Source organism: Nylanderia fulva, unplaced genomic scaffold (genome assembly GCF_048542155.1).
Source record: "Nylanderia fulva isolate GAGA-0341 unplaced genomic scaffold, ASM4854215v1 Scaffold3, whole genome shotgun sequence".
NCBI classification, from domain to species: Eukaryota; Metazoa; Arthropoda; class Insecta; order Hymenoptera; family Formicidae; genus Nylanderia; species Nylanderia fulva.
The window spans coordinates 2,522,883-2,540,186 of NW_028190368.1; the positions used below are offsets into that span (position 1 = coordinate 2,522,883).

Consider the following 17,304-nt stretch of genomic DNA (forward strand, 5'->3'; position numbering starts at 1 on the left):
AGTTGTGTATAGCTAAAGAATATAATTTTGATCCTTAAGGAAAACAAATTATTCATCTTTTTTTAATTGACGACGAGTCCAGATATCATATTTTGCGACACTTACGTATTAATAAAGTCTATCGCTTGCTCCTTCAGTTGAAGAGCGCTATGGAGATCGGCAAGTATGAGAATTTCGGCCGCGTTCTCGATGGCTAAACTCGTGCAAAGTGCTTCCTCGCACATTACTTTTAGCCTCTCTAACGCATATTTGTCCGCCGCAGCCAATAGATCATCCGCCATCTTCTCCAGATTTGCCGCTTTACCGGTGTAAATAAATCGCAGCATTTCTCGTAACACCTCGTGGTCTACGTCAGTGATATCCACACGATTTTGCTTTCTCTCCTCCATTTCATGTTCGAACATTGCTGAGAAAACCGGACTTCGTGCTGCAAATAGTAAAATGTGAATCAGATTTCATTTTAGAGGTATCAATTTATTTGATTGATGAAAGTTCTTTCCTTCATTCATTCATCGGATTCTTGTTTTTTTAATTTCACAGTAGGAAAATTTGTTTTTTTTTTTGGTAAAAACGGTCCGTTTGATTTGTATTAAATATTTAACACATTTATGTGTTAATTTAAAATATGCTGTTGTGTTAACTGGACTTGAATGTTGAATTATTAAAACAATTGAAAAAAGATGTAAAAATAATCCAATGTGTATCTATTTTTAATTTTACACAATAAATATGTTTTGTTTTATTAGTGACAAGATTTATCTGTTAAAATTTACAGAAAAAATGTTAATTTTTTATTTTATAATACAATTGCGGCTAATAAAATTTAAAATTGACATATTTTAATTATTGTTACACAAAATAACATAATTAAAAAATTATCACAAAAATTTCTGTGGGCCGTTTAGAACATGAGATATCTCTTTAAATTTAACACAAATTTTTCAACTGTGTTCTATTTTACATTTAAGCACAATGGAAAGTCTTGATCTATCCATATCAGTAAACGTTATTATATTGTAAACGAAGGTCGCAATCGATTCTCACCTGCGAGGATCGCCTTGTGCGCGTGGAACTCTCTTCCGCAGACGGTGAGCGTTACGTCGCTAAATTTTTGGTTCTCAAACAGCAGCCCGAGATCGTCGGGCAACCGGCACTCCGGTACTTTAAACTGTGTCGTGTTACTCTGCCCGGAGATGTTTACGCTGTCTGCCACCACACTGACCTAAAGGAGATAATAAAGTTATGCAGATATAATGAGACGTTCAGCGCAACGAGATCTCGAATAAGTGTGATAATCGACATACAAAGGTATATACCTCGCAGAATATCGTGAGTTTGTCGTCTGGTAGCAGTCCGTTGGCCTCGTCCAGAAGAAAGTCTCTCCTAATGAATTTCTTGAAGCCCCAATCTTTACCCTGGACAAACCTATACGCACGTTGACTCTCTGCAAGAAGGAATTACAAATTTAATAAATGTCTTGTAATATATATTTCTAGCTCGTTGAAATTCAAACTCGTATTTCACGTTGAAAGGCTTACTAAATTGGTAATTATATTTTACATTATATAATAATATATATTAGCATTTCATTGAATTTTGTTTCATCAGTATTTTCTTGCATAAATTCATCACAATGAGATTGCAAAGAAAAAATTTAAAAAAAAAATGTAAATTTTACCTGTAAAAAATCCATCATAAAAAGAAGGCTTCTTCTCGTACAAACACTTATCACATAAACATACAATCCACTTACCCATTGCTTTGGTTTCTTCTCTTTTGGCATTAAGAATAGAAAATTTAAACTTTGCTCTGACTTCAGATTTGTTGCACGAAACGAGAAGGAGATACAGTGACAAGTAGTCTTTGCTCTCCTCATCCAGGCCTTTAGGATTCACTCTCAAACACCTAGAAATCAATTGTGGTATAAATTGACAAGATTAATTGCCATTTATTTCGTCTTTTTACGATATCAATATTAAAATTTAAAAAAAATTTATCTCAATTGGAAAATCGATTTGTTCACAAATTGACACCTCGTTACTTAAAATTTTCTCGAAATTACATCAGTATATAAAAAAAATGATTTATATTCTCTTCGTTTATTTTGACTTTTAGACTCACTCTTCTTTTTAACATTTTCAAGCTACGTTTCATTAATAATCGATAGACCATTATTACATATTTATATGTTATACTTCGGACTTATTCGCTCAGCGCTAAATAAACTTGTCAATCAATGCAAACACGTCTGCTAATCTCACGATTCAATACGAAATTGCTATTGATATGTACAGATCTCGTTTATCTCTCTTAATATATAATGCAAAGAATCTTAAATTTTTTATTTCCTCGGATCCGTTCTCTTACGAGCGATTAAGTTTGCCAAGAGACTATGATCGATGATGATTATCGATGATGATGAAGATGATGATGATGATGATGATGATGATGATGATGCTATTCTTACCATTTCAACTTGTCGTTGGCCCCTGCGGAGAACGTGGACGACTTAAGCACCTCCCCCATCTCTTCACGGCAAAAACTGAAGTTATTTATCGTCCACATGTAGCTGAACTTCACCACCTTCACCTGTGCACACAAGACCTTCAAATGCGATACCACGTCAGAGTCTATCTCGTGGAAGCTAGCTTAATCTAACTACGCTAAAAAGGCCTACGCAAACAGCCATTCATGGTCTTCTCTTGGGGGTCTCTTACGGTCTCTTACAAGTTTACAAAATCAATCTCTATATCTCTTTTTGTTCTGCGACGGATATCTACGGGTAATTAAATATTTGAGATGGAAGGTACCGCGGAAGAAATTTCCATAACTTCTTAGAAACAGCTTTCGACGAAATAATCGGCGAAGAAATTTCTTTTCTTTAGCGAGAATAAAAAATTGGATTCCCTACTTCGATATAGTTTTAAAATTGTACGATAAAACTTCTTTGTACTTGGCCAGTGGTATCGGTTCAACTGCACGGTGTGGCAGTTGAACTCTTAGAAGTGAGACACATCCGGCGATTATGAATTATCAGCGCGACATAGTAAACGCCCTATCGTCGTAGTTAAATCACATTGTAGCTATCTAATCACCTGTTTACGAGTTTGTCCGCACTTCGCGTCTATTCAATTAGTATTCTTTTTTTATATCCGGAACGTAAAAAAAAAAGAAAAAGAAAATGAATATCGTCACGATACATAAGTCTAAAGGTCTCCATTCTAGTCGGAATTATGTTTGTTAGCATGGGCGTCCGCGGGATTTTTTTCAAGGAGGAGGGTATAATTAAATTTTTTTATTTCTTGGTCTTTCTCAAGTTTTTTAAATTTAATTTTTATTTTTATGTTTATTTTTTCATTTTTACTGATTTCAAGGGGGACAAGTATTTCCTCTTTTTTCGAATAAACACTGGAATTTATTTGCATATTTAAAATAAAAAATAAAAACAAAAAAAATTAAATTTAAAGAAATTAAGAAAGAAGAAAAAAATAAAAAAAATTAATTACGTCTCCTCCTGGAAAAAATCCTGCGGACGCCCATGTTTGTCGGATTTCAAGAGAAACGCATCGCGTCAATTGTAAACATCCGTCGTTATTATATGTTAATGCCGAGTCCGTGAAAAGCTCTCGAACAGAACAAAGTTCTTTCGTTCTCGAAATCGACCTTGAAGACGAAGTACCACAAGTATCACCGCGGTAAGTAACCAAAGGGAGAGAAGGAGGAGGTCCAGGGTCGAATCGAATGATGCTCAGAGTCTGCTTACGCAATTCTCTGAAAGAATATACGAACGGACGGATTTAACGGTAGAGGCGTGACTTTAGTTATTTCGAAGGACACAAGCATTTTTTTCTTTCCGCTTGACTTTGTCGATAACGGTTTCGACACACACACGAGCGTGTGACCGCATTTTTTTTCATCCGGGACGTCGCATTAATATGCATCTACATCGCGGATTGGGACTAATCGGGGATCGTCCCTCTTCGTCTTCGCGATCGAGAAACGTTCGGTGAAAAATTAAATTAAATTGCCTGCATAAACTTCCTTTTGCTTAGCTGTCATCTGGAAATATACATAATTTTATCGAGTTTTGCGCGATGGAGAGAGAATTCGGAAAAACGAAGGCGCAGAAACTCGAAGAAACTCGAGAAAGAGAAAGAACAGAAGGTCGAGTCCCCGGAAGGAGTCAATGATCTTTCACGTCAGCATGTGTGTGCACGACCTTGGCGAACGAGCGGTAGCCCGCGGCCAAATCTATTCGTCTAGTCTTCCTTAATGGTGAACCTTTGCGTAGGACTCTTATCGGCCATCTACGGCAACTTTTGCGTGTCCTCATCGTGAGAAACGACAATAGGAGCACATACATACGCGATGAGTGAGAAACGATACTTTATTATGTTCTCAGAAGGGATAAAATCTCTTTTCGAGAATTTCGTTTCATATACAGAGTATCTGGTAACTAACGGACCAATGATTAAGGGCGGATTCTCTGGCCAATTTGGAAACGATTTTTCCTTAGCAAAAATGTTGAGAAGTCAATAATTTTCGAGTTATAAGCGATTGAAAAAAATGGGTTTTTTGAAAACTAAACGTTTTGGAGTTAAAAGTCTAACATAATTACATTCTTCAGTTAATTTCAGGTAGAGTTTACTATAATAAAATTTTAATTTGAGGCTTAGTTATAAAGATACATAATGACAATTATTGGAAAGTTGTAAAAAATGATGACCTTTTTCGACATTTTCGCTGAGGAAAAATCGTTCCCAAATTGACCAAAGAATCCATTTGTAATCGTTGGTCCGTTAGTTACCGGACACCTTGTATTAACCGATAAAAAACAAAAAAAAAAAAAAAAAAAAAAATACGAACAAAGAGAGAGTAAACAAATTATTTTTCAAGTAAAATCATAATAAGGGAATAACTGAATTGAATTAATAATGGCTTTGAACCGACAACTGATTGTCGTCGAACATTTTTATTCAAATTAGAATCAGAAGGGAGATTTTTAAATGCGAAAAATATGACAATTGTTGAGAAAATAATGAAAGATTGCTTGTTTTTATTAAACTTTGGTTATTAAAAAATTAAAAGGATAAACAATGTACAAAAATGTGTGTGTGTGTGTGTGTGTGTGTGAAAAGTACATCTAAAAAGATTTTATTCTCTCCCTCAAAATAAATATCAATCCAAAAGCGATGTTTCACACACACATGTATATTATAATAATATAAAATTGTACGACAAACAACGTTAATATGGAATGCAAATTGGATGCGAAAATAGGTATCGCTTAAAAAATTTTCCATTATAATCTGCCCGAGAATTTTTATAAAATAAAGAGATTCAAGCTCAATTACAGCGACTGTGTACAGCGATTACGAAGTCAACTTTCCAAATGGAACTTCGCAAGTTTTATCGGAAAAACTTTTCCACAATGGAATATATAAAGTACGATATATATAACGTCGCGTCGGATTTTAACTGTCGGCGAATAAATATGTTTTAAAAATACAGATATACTTTAGACAAATGTAGACAGTACCTAGCACAAAGTTCGCGATGAGCCACGATAAATCGCACGTGAGTTTCCTCTCCTTGTCTTCCCATTATCCGCAGTCAAGGGACAAAGGAAAGCGTGAGAAATGTCCGCTCTCGACAGTCTAACGAGTGAAAGTCCTTTTCTCTTTTCGACGGTCGCTTTGCAATCATAAGCAATGCACATTTGTATTCTAAGTTCCGTCTAATCCTTCCAAATTGACGTAATCACGATACGATAAATTCCGATATAGCTTCTCAAGCATTATTTTTAAAAATCGCTAATTCAAATATTTAAGTGTACGCGCGCGATGCAAAATCAAATTAAAACATTTAAAAATGTCGAATTTATTAATAAATATTCTAAGCTTCATCTAATCCTTCCAAATTGATATAATCACGATAAAATAAATTCCGATATAGCTTCTCAAGCATTATTTCAAAGAATCATTAATGAAAATTTTCAAGTGTTTGCGCGCGATAAGAAATACAATTAAAATATAAAAAAAAAGTAGAATTTATTACTTCGAATTATCGCATAAAAATTCTTGCAAAGAATTCTCGTTCTCTTCGTAAAAAAGTTTCATTTAAGAGAACGCAGGAGAAAATATTCTCCTCTAACAGAGGGGATGTTTAATCGGCATTCTTGGACACTCGCGCGTCAAGAACGTCCATTCCCCGGGTGTTTTTTTTTCTTCTTTTCGATCGCGAGCATATCGCGCATTTATTCACGACATCGCCGGACGGGCGAGTTCGATGATCTTCACCTCGGCGTTGACCTTCGCACATCGGAAGCTTAAGGTCGACATTCGCGTCGTCGAGAAGCAGGAAGGAGGTGGCTATCTCTCCCGTAGAGTTCAACGCACGCTCGTACTGTAATCTCCTTCGTGGCCGGTTACTTCTTACGACGATTCGTTTGCCCGACAGGAAGCAAAAAGGCAGAGGAGAGACGTCTCGCTGTTGCGAGGGCTAGAGGAGAACATCCCATACACAGAGGATTTTCTCTTGGAATTTACCCTGAAAATCATGGGACAATACGGTGGAGGAATTTTAGGAAAATTTCTGATTCATATTTAATACAATAACAAATATCAATATCTATCATGATAAGATATAAAATATGTTCAATTAATTTTATATCTTGTCGTGATAGATATTAATATTTTTGATTGTTGTAAATATATATTTAATCGGAGAAACTGTCATGAAATTTTTCTCATATTGTCCCACGATTATTCTAAAAGAAAAGTTTCTCTCTGCAGACAAATCGAATATTTGCACCGCAATTTGAAAAAGTTCTCGAGCAGATTGTAATGAAAAAAGCTATTTTTGCAGTGATGCCAGAAAGGAGGCAAAAGGGAGTATTTGATCCCCTCTTGGAATTAGTAAAAAAAATTAAGCATTTGCTCTCCTTTTGAAAATAAACATTAGAATTCATTTACATATTTAATATAAAAGAATGAAAATAAAATAGCAAAGATTTGAATTTAAAAAGATTATGTCCCCTCCTGGAAAAAATCCTGCGGACGTTCATATTTATTTATGCATATCGAATTTGCATTCCATATAAAAATCATTATTTGTCATACTTATTTTTAGTATACCATATATGAAACATTTTGCTTTTGATTGATGTATCTATTTTGAGGAAAAATATAAAAAAAAAAATAATTCGGAGAGAAAGATTTTTATAAATCAATATTATTATTCGTACACGGAATTTCAAAATATGGAAAAAATCCATGATAGAATATAGAATCTTCGTCTAATTTGCAGTTAAAAATGTTCTCGTTGCAAATTGATTTTTGCGGAATTGATTGCGTTACGTGCACGATGGAAATTTTGAACGACCGACGCAGCGGAGGAACACTATTTTCTCGAGTTAATTTCGTTTCCTACGACGTAATCCTACACGTTGGGAACGTGCCAAGAACTAGACTTCTTCGTTCTACGGAGAATACGAATAACTCCCGCTCGATGCGGACGTTCGCGTCCTTTTTCTACAGCTAAGCAACGTGTACGTGACGACGAAAGCAATAATGCAATTGAGACTCATATAGGAAATAATCGATGCGACAATACGAAGGAAGAGGACGGCGAATCTGTTGCTATTTCTCGTCTCCTAACACGCGAAGCACGAGTCGGTAAAATCGAAACGTCATGAAGAAGCACCTCAATCTCTTTAAGAGATCCACTTAATATGATGACTACCAATTGCCTTTTCAAAGGCTTTTGATTAAATTAATTTCAATGGGCAAGTGAAATTTCTTGGGAAAAATTCCTCTTTTTTTAAACACTTTTATATACAAGATATCTCAAAACTTTCAAATTTCCTTTTCGGGAAAGAACCTCTGGTTAATTTTTCTCTTCAGCAAAATTAAGGCATCAATAATTTGTGAGTTATAAGTGATTGAAGAAATAAAAATTTTCTTTTTGAAAGATATTAACACAATTACATTCTTCAGGTAATCTCTAAGTTTGCCAAAAATGACCTTTCTCGATATTTTCGCTGAGGAAAAATCGTCTCCAAATTGGAGCCAGAGAATTTCCTTCCAAGGAAATTCGCAAGTTTTGGGACACTTTGTATACTAGAATAATTGCATAAAAAATTCTTCTATAAATTCTACATAATTGATCCATCAAAATGAAATCTTCGCTAATTCCCTCATGACGCGCAAATCTGTCGCGTCTCTTATTCTCGGGGGAGTTCGAAGATTATCGAATTTCCACGAGGCATCTCTCAGGAAAGGAGAAAGCCCAAGCCCAACTAGACGAACAAATTAACGAAGATTCCCGGTTATTTGGAGAACGTCGCGGAATCGAATTTGCGCGGAAACGCGTTCGTAATTCTGTTTGACGGAGTAAGCGGAACGTCTCTGGAAACTATTCGCTCTCGAGGCTCGCGAGAGCGGAAGCGACGTGTAAAAGCTTCGGCGAGAAGAGAGAGAGAGAGAGAGAGGTCAGAGGAAGGGTTCATCGTCTCTCCCGGGTGTTCCGCGTAGAGCGAGTCGGCGCGGATCGCCGCCACCAGGTGGAGCGGCGAGGAAGAGGCGGCGGCGGCCGACCCGGTCGACGCCCCTAGGAGTCGTTCAACCCGCTCGCGGCGGTCGTCGGCGATCGGCCTTGAATCACCCGTGCCCGTTTACGGGAGCGCCGCGGAACGCGCGAGCTCTTCGAGCCGGGAACTTCCGGAGCGCGGAGTCCTGGACACGAGCACGCAGCCGTGCCGAGGTAAACGATCGCTGCCCGCGAGCTCTTCTGATATGGCGTGGCTCTCTTCCGCCGCGCGTGGATCGTCGAGAAGATGAACGACCGCGACAGAGGGACGTGTATACGTCTTTACGAAAATATACTACTTCCCGTATCCCAGGAATTTCTTAAACGCGCGCGCGTCTCATTATGCAACGCGGTCATTTGCCTAATTTTATTTTTTATTTAGATTAATTACAAGAGAGGAAATTAGGCGTGACAATCTTGTTGTAAAATAATTCGTCATTTAAATTGAATGTCTCGATCCCTTCTTTGGATCCTCCGTTTGTCAATTGGAACTATTTTTTGTCTTTAAATTTATTCTGAAAATCATGATAATCGTGGAACAATATATGATATTGGAAGAATTTTATAAGAGTTTATCTGATTAATATTTACCACAAATAAGATATAAAATTAATTGAACATATTTTATATCTTATTGTGGTAGATATTAATATTTTTTATTGTAGTAAATGTTTTTTTTAATCAGAGAAACTCTTATAAAATTCTTCCAATGATGATTTTCAATAAATCATCATAAATGTAAATTCTAAAAAAAATTATGTCTCCGTATAATTTCTGGCATTTAATAATTCTGTTGTTTAATAATAAATTCATTTTGATATCAGAGTATTTAGATATCAGAATCACTTTTCGGTGAGTTTTTTAATATTTCCATACGTTACTAAATAAAACTGAAAAATCTTTTGTAAAAAATATCAAGGATAACTGAAACATTTTCGGAATTTTTTTGGAGTCACAATTCTTGCAGCATGTATAGAAACTTTTAGGTAATATCCGAAAAAGAAATCTGTTTAAATTACATCCTGGTTTAATTTCAATTGAAATTTGGTTTTATTTTTGCAGAATCGGTTTCAAGATTGTCACAAAAATGGTAAATTAAAAGTGAGAGAAAAAATAGATTTTCTATAATTGAAAACGATTTAAAGTTTAATTCGCTATCGGAAGTATTTCGAAATTGGAAATTATATTTCCTACGGTTCTTAAAAAGACAAGAAATTCTACAAAACTCTAAGTAATATATACAAATCTTTTGTATCTCGAGGTTCGGTTAAGGTGATTCTGCAAGGTGATCTCGAGCGACAATGAAAGACTCGTTCTTAATGCTCGTAATTTACGCGTCCTCGTGCAAATGAAAAGAAAAAAAAAACCCAAAAATCTACGAAGGACAACGTTAAATACCAAGGATTTCGGATGACAGATGCGATATCGTTTCGCAACAGCTTTGAACCTTGAATCTAGAGTATCAGCGACGAGATGCTCTCGATCGACTTTAAAAAAACGTTCGAGCCTAAAAAATCGATGCGGTTGCTGAGAGAAAAAAAAAGGGAACGAGGTGCGAGAATTGCTGATTCGCGATGTCGCAAATTTTTCGCGAGGATCGAGAACGATCGTCGATGCATTCGCAACGCGTTCGTGCTCCTTATCGATGTGACCGATAAATCGCGATAGTGCGGACAGGCAGGTGACAAGGCGAAATCGACGTCGACATCGACGTCGTCGTCCTCGTCGTCGTGCATTACGAAAGTTAACTGGAGCAAACGGATTGACTTTCGATTTATTCGGGCGAGCGAGTTCGGCCGAGGTGTCCCTCCGATCGATTCGCGAGCACGAACGCGAGTTTTGTCCGGTGTATCGTAAAATTCAGCGGTAGTCGCTCTTGCGAAATCCGCGTCGGCGAACGAACGTAATAAACGTTCGCATTCTACCACGCGCCGCTGTCGAAATTAGAACGGTGGAAGTTAAATATACGCACCGAGAAAAACCGATCGGAGATTTCATTTACCAGCCTGTGGATAAATATTTATTTATTTTTTTTTATTCCCGTGCATTCCTCTCGGACGATTAAATCTCCCTTTTGTGTTTTGCATCGTGTATTGAAAAAAATTCCAGAGGAGGGAGATGGAATTGTTTTAACACCGTAAAGATTTTTTCGCGAGAACGCGAAAAAAACATGCCTAAATTTTAGTCATGGTAATTAATATTTTCCATGTAATTTAACGTTTGATCCTGTTTAATTATAATTGAAAATATTAGTTATTATAAACTTGAGAAAATTTGAAATTGATTAAATTGGAAGAATTTTATAAGAGTTTCTCCGATTTATGATATTTGCCACAATAAAAAATATTGATATGCACATAGTAAAATGAATCAAACATATTTTACATTTTATTGTGGTAGATATAATTTCCACGGTAAATTCTGAGAGAAAAATTTCTCTGTGTATAAAATTTAGCTAATATTTTTTTTCGTGAAAATAAGTTCGAATAAACTTTTTATCAATATTATCAAATGTATAATATTAAAGGAGACTATACAATTTCCCCACATTAATACATTTGTCATTACTATCTACTATATGGTATTATTATTACGTCAACTTTTTGTCATTTCATCTTTCCAACTTTATCTACCACTGTCAATGAACAATTCAACAATTGTCCATTGTTGAGAATCTCTCTGGGAGGAAGAAGGGGGTGGACTCGCCCAGAGGCTGATAATGAACCATCCATCTATTTATCCATTCTATTTATTCCAGGGCGTCGACGTGAGCACGTAATCGCGAATCGTGACGATCGCATTTCGTATATACAGAGTGTTTCAAAACTGGCGGAAATGTTTTTAATGGTAGATTCCTGGTACCATTCGGAGATGATTTTTTCTCAGCAAAAATGTTGAGACACCAATAATTTTCGAATTAAAAGCAGTTGAAAATAAAGGCTTTTTTGGAAACTAAGCCTTGTGAGAATAAAATATTAACAGAACTACATTCTTCGGTTAATTTTAGGTAGAGTTTACAAGGCTTAGCTATAAAGATACATAATACAGGGTGTGTCCAGCAGACTCAATGAAAAAAATTCCCTGACTTTTTCAGATTTTCCAAGACCAGAAATTAATTTTTTACCTGACTTTGTAGTATTATTTTTTCCAAATATAAATTTGCAAATATCTATATAATAAATCTATTAAATGTTAAATCATGAAATCCTTGAGATATTTTTGTCAACAATGAAAAAGTTCGGAAGTTAAAAAAAACAAAAATTTTAATCAATTATACAATCTGCATTATGTATGATAATTGAAACAAACATGTCACTATAAACTATTTAAATAATCGCCTTTTAACACATTAAAATAAAATAACATGACGATAAAAATTTAAATTAACAAACACGTTGTAGATGAATCGATTTTTAACAACATAGAAAATTAGCATGCTGGAAGTCAAGAAAAAGTTTATATTTATTTAATAAAAATTTCAAATTATTCAAACAAATGTAGAATAATATGAAAAAATCCAGATAAATAGTAAAATTTCCTGACTTTTCCCTGACAATTCCAGATTTATCAAATTCCCTGACAATGCCCGGTTTTCCAGATTTCCCTGACCACCCTGATAATAGCAAAAATTAGGAACATGCTAAAAATGATGGTCTCCCTCAACATTTTCACTAACAATAAGGAAAAATCCTCTCCAAATGATACCAGAAATTCGACATTAAAAACTTTTCCGCCAGTTCTGAAACCCCCTGTATACATTTACGCGACGACGCGAGCGCGCCGAGCGGAAATAAAAGGAAAAGGGACGGTCGAGCGAATTTCCAGCGAAAATCGCGCAACGCGTTTCCGCGACTCGCGGAGAAGTTCCGAGGGGGAGGAGAACGACGAGAGTAGTAGCACGACGGGAGATATCTAGTTGCAGGTCGTTCACATCGCGCGAGGGGGACGAGCGCGCAGTAAAAATAGAATGAGAGCGCCAGGAGCGCGTTCTCTCACGCGCGTTCTCGACGACGACGACGACGACGACGACTATGATCCTCCACCGCGTCTTTTCAACGCGAATCCTCCTATTTCTTCCTTAATCCACACCGAGTATATTAGATCGAGATCCGTCCCTAAGGCGGATTAACTCGGATGGGTTGTCCTATTAATCGTGAAAATAATTGGAAGAACTCTCGTCCTCCAAGAGAACTTCTTAAATATCTGTGAAAAATGATGTTTATAGTTTCTCACAAGTTCTTCGATTTTTTTTGAACGATTTTTTTGTAATCTCTGTTTCAAAAAATATAAATAAATTTTTCAAGTCTATCCTGGTGTAATTTAATTTTAGAATCGCAATATCTGAAGAATTGATGGCGGAATCCGAAAAAAATACGTAATTTTAGAAACATCTAACGTCTGAGAATGCGATCTAAAATCATCGCACCTAGAACAGACGGAGTAATCTTGCAGATGCATTAAAGAAAAGATCTAATGAATATTTCTCTCTCTTACACAGAGATAATTTTCTCTTGGAGAATTTATCCGAAAAATCATATGGTAAGAGTTTCTATGATTAATATATATTTCCCACAATAAAAAAAAATAGAAATATCTTATAAAATTCTTTCAATACCATATAATTGTCCCATGATTACCATGATTTTCAGGCTAAATTCTACGAGAAAATTCTCTCTGCGTAAACATTTGATATCCCATGAAAATCTTCCTCCTTAAGGTGCCTTTTCATACGCAGCATGCTGCAGCAGCAAATCAGTCACGTGATCAAAATTTATTAGAGCCTATTTCTTTGTTCTCTTAATTATTTTGAAGTTAAAATTACAATTTTTGCTTTGATATTCTCATAATAATTCATTTTATTCTTATATAATAATAATTAGAATAAACTAGTTGCGTGTTCTTCTGCTTTGCTGCCTTTGCCGTTCGTTCAATTGAACTTCACCACTGCTGCGCATGAAATATGTACCTTTGCGGTGGCATATTTCGTAGTGAATAAAACCTCGATTTTCCGCACGCGGATTCATCGCAGACGCTCTTAAATCCCGTGTCTCTCCGCTCATTTCCGCCGCGGGGGCGAGCTAAGCGAAATGAATTTTCGGCGCGGATCGATCGCTTAACCACGCTAGGGGGAGGACGACGAACCAGCAGAGCTCCCCCGGAGCGCGCGGGCACCATCACCAGCACACGGTGAAACGTACCTGCGTGTAACACCAGTTCTCGGCCACGGGGGTGTTCACTTCCGGCGGTGGTGGGCTTGGGACGCGGCTCACCGCCATACTACTGCTGCTGTGCAAGTTCGAGCTGACCCGCGACGTCTGAGGCGCACAGTCGCTCACCGCAAGTCTGCAACAAAACCAAAGGAAGAACCGTCCGGTTAATTCGGGTGAACTCAGTAGTCAGCGCAGTAGTTTTGAGTCATCGCGTGTATGCATATGTATACGTTCATTCGCTTGAAAAGTCGTTAATTGTGCCCGCGTGTTACATCACGAGAGGTCGTCGACCTCTCCATATTTCTGGACGATATGGGGACGGGAGGAGAGAGCGGATATATGTATATTGTACGGCTCTTTATTCGGAGCAAGGCGCAAGATGGTGATATTGAAAGCCGGAGAGAATATGCTCGAGAGTTGTCCAAATGCACCTCGTAAATTCGAATTTAACTCTTGAAAGAGGCATTATCTCGCCGGCATTTTTTCAAAGAACCACGTAAAAGCCGTACAATATTTATTGGATTTAGAATTCATCCTCAAAAGCATGAGAATCGTGGGATAATATGGACAAATTTTAGTTTCTCTGATTAAACAAATATTCACTACAATAACAAATATTAATATCTAATAAGGTATAAAATATGTTCGATTAATTTTACTATGTACATATTAATATTTTTGTGATAAATATTAATCAGAAAAACTCTTACAATTACCATGATTTTCAGGACAAATTCTAAGGGAAAATTCTCTCCGTGTATACTTGCCAAGAATTTCATAATAAAAATTTTTATCTGATTAATATATTTAATACAATAAAAATATTAATATCTATCACAATAAAGTATAAAATATGTTCGATTAATTTTACTATGTACATATTAATATTTTTGTGATAAATATTAATCAGAAAAACTCTTACAATTATCATGATTTTCAAGACAAATTCTAAGGGAAAATTCTCTCCGTGTATACTTGCCAAGAATTTCATAATAAAAATTTCTCTGATTAATATATTTACCACAATAAAAATATTAATATCTATCACAATAAAGTATAAAATATGTTCGATTAATTTTACTATGTACATATTAATATTTTTGTGATAAATATTAATCAGAAAAACTCTTACAATTACCATGATTTTCAGGATAAATTGTAAGGGAAAATTCTCTCCGTGTATACTTGCCAAGAATTTTATAATTAGAGTTTCTCCGATTAATATTTACCACAATAAAAAAAATATTAATATCTACTACAATATAAAATATAAAATATGTCCGATTAATTTTACATATTAATATTTTTGTGTTAAATGTTAATCAGAAAAACTCTGACAATTACCCATAATTTTCAGGATAAATTCTAAGGGAAAATTCTCTCCGTGTATACTTGTCAAGAATTTTATAATTAGAGTTTCTCCGATTAATATTTACCACAATAAAAAAAATATTAATTTCTACTACAATATAAAATATAAAATATGTCCGATTAATTTTACATATTAATATTTTTATGCTAAATGTTAATCAAAAAAACTCTCACAATTACCCATAATTTTCAGGATAAATTCAAAGAGAGAAAATTCTCTCCGTGCATTGGCAATGCAATTGCGAGAGAATATCCTCGTCTCACGAATATCTTTCAATTACGCGTGAATTTTCCTCTATCGCTGTTAATTGAGCCGGATCTTTATTCCTCGCAGGTGAAGTGAGGTCATCGACGGTCGATCGATCGCGCGAATCCCATATGCGAAAGGTAGAGCGGAAGAAGGTGGAGGTAACGATGAGGGAGCGGAACGCGAAGGAAGCGCAAGGATGAAAAAGGAAGGAAGGGTATGCAGGACACGCGATGGTGCGCTCACGTGCGGTGCCAAGTACGGAACCGCTCGAAGAAGGCGAGTCTCTCTCTCTCTTCAAGTACGTTAGCCCCGCAGGTTCATCGGACGCCGCGGCGGCGACCCGACTAACCAGGAAACAAGAAACTAAATCGAGCGAAATCTCATCGTGTGTATGTACACGTCTCGCGCACCGACTCGAGAATGAACGCGGAGATCTTCAAGTATCTTTCAGCGAAATTGCGAGCGATAAAGTGGTTTGTCGGGGGAAAAGGAATGGAAATAAATTTCCCATGTAGAGAGAGTGCAGATTGACGTAAACATTGTCGGAGAATGCGGCGAAATTATTTTTGTCAAATTATATATATAGGGTGTAATTTTTTTAAATAAATACGTCGGTTGTAGGAGCCTAACGCGATGTCTTTTTGCGTCGGTTATTATTGCAAAATAGTCTTCTACACAGCCAACATATTTATTAAAAAAAAATTATATGTTGATTTCAAGAGCCGAATAATATTCTTTATAATGTTATGCACAGGATGTCCTAAAATTATCGTAAAATCTGTTAGGTTGTCGAGGCACCAATCATTTTCGAGTTACATAAGCGCTTGAAAGCCTGGTGGAAATAAAATATTAACAAAACCACATTCTTCGGTTAATATTTCAGGTAGAGTTTATAAATAATATATAAAATACATAAAATATATAAAAAAAAATAATTATACACACATATGAGCGTGTTGTATATAATTATTTTTATATACATTCATCTGAGAAATCGATCGCAATTTAAAATTTAATAAATGAGACATCTCGAAACCGTATAAATATTTAATTAATTAGAAAAGTAATGTTACAATTACTATGAAATAATTGAATAATTGCGACTAAAGAATTCAGACTCCGGAAATGGATGCGACAACGGAACTACCTGCGAGCAGCTGTTTCCTGTTTGAAACTGAAAATTCGGAGCCATCGGAGAGGAAGGAGAGCGTTACCATATTATTATTATATCGTTGATACTTCCTTTCCTCAACCCTTTTTTTACGTGGGGTACTTTCTTCCGGCAAATTTCTCGAGTTTCACGCGAGAGCGAGAGAGATGAAAGAAAGAGAGAAGGTTACATCGCCTCGACTTTAGAGCGGCTCCCGTTTGGTCGTTTATACGCGTTCGATACCCGTAACTTTCACTTGTACACTTCCAACGCTATATAACTCCCACGTCACTTTTGCGCTAGATACCGCCGGAGGCATTGCCAGATCGAGCAGGTGGAGGGAAGGAAGAATGGTTTATTCGGGCCGAAGAAAACGGTAAAAAAAGAGAGGAACACAAACGATTTTATATCGTAACGTCGTCGCTCGGTTTTGTGAGAAAGCGATATCACGCTAGAAAGTATAAGCGGAATGGCGAGACGTTTCCTTCGATGAAAGGACAACGTTTTTCTTAGAAGCTTAGGTAACATATACGGAATATATAAATCACAGAAGAGCAGAGAGGTTCTGTCTATTTTAATTTCATTCTTGTTTCACTAGAAGTGAAAATTCAGAACAGCAAACTCATGTCGGTATCAATATATGTATTGTATAAAGTAAATAAGTTGTATTTAAATATTATAATTAAAAAAATGGAAAGTGTGATGTACATGTGGTATTGGAAGAATTTTGTGAG

General features: G+C 36.1%; 1 protein-coding gene across 4 annotated transcripts in view; it reads right to left on the reverse strand.

The window, feature by feature from the left end:
* rdx (BTB/POZ and MATH domain-containing protein rdx) overlaps positions 1-17,304 on the reverse strand; it is a 94,103-nt gene that overhangs the window by 3,438 nt on the left and 73,361 nt on the right. For 3 of the 4 annotated variants that reach the window (XM_085484294.1, XM_029299577.2, XM_029299558.2), the window contains 6 exons: positions 13,788-13,932; positions 2,468-2,589; positions 1,754-1,905; positions 1,305-1,444; positions 1,045-1,222; positions 106-427 (listed from right to left, as the gene is read on the reverse strand). In XM_085484294.1, coding sequence (XP_085340420.1) covers positions 106-427; positions 1,045-1,222; positions 1,305-1,444; positions 1,754-1,905; positions 2,468-2,589; positions 13,788-13,865 — 992 coding nt within the window. In that variant the 5' untranslated portion in view covers positions 13,866-13,932. The remainder of the gene's footprint in view (positions 1-105; positions 428-1,044; positions 1,223-1,304; positions 1,445-1,753; positions 1,906-2,467; positions 2,590-13,787; positions 13,933-17,304) is intronic. The other variant, XM_029299567.2, reaches the window with a different exon arrangement.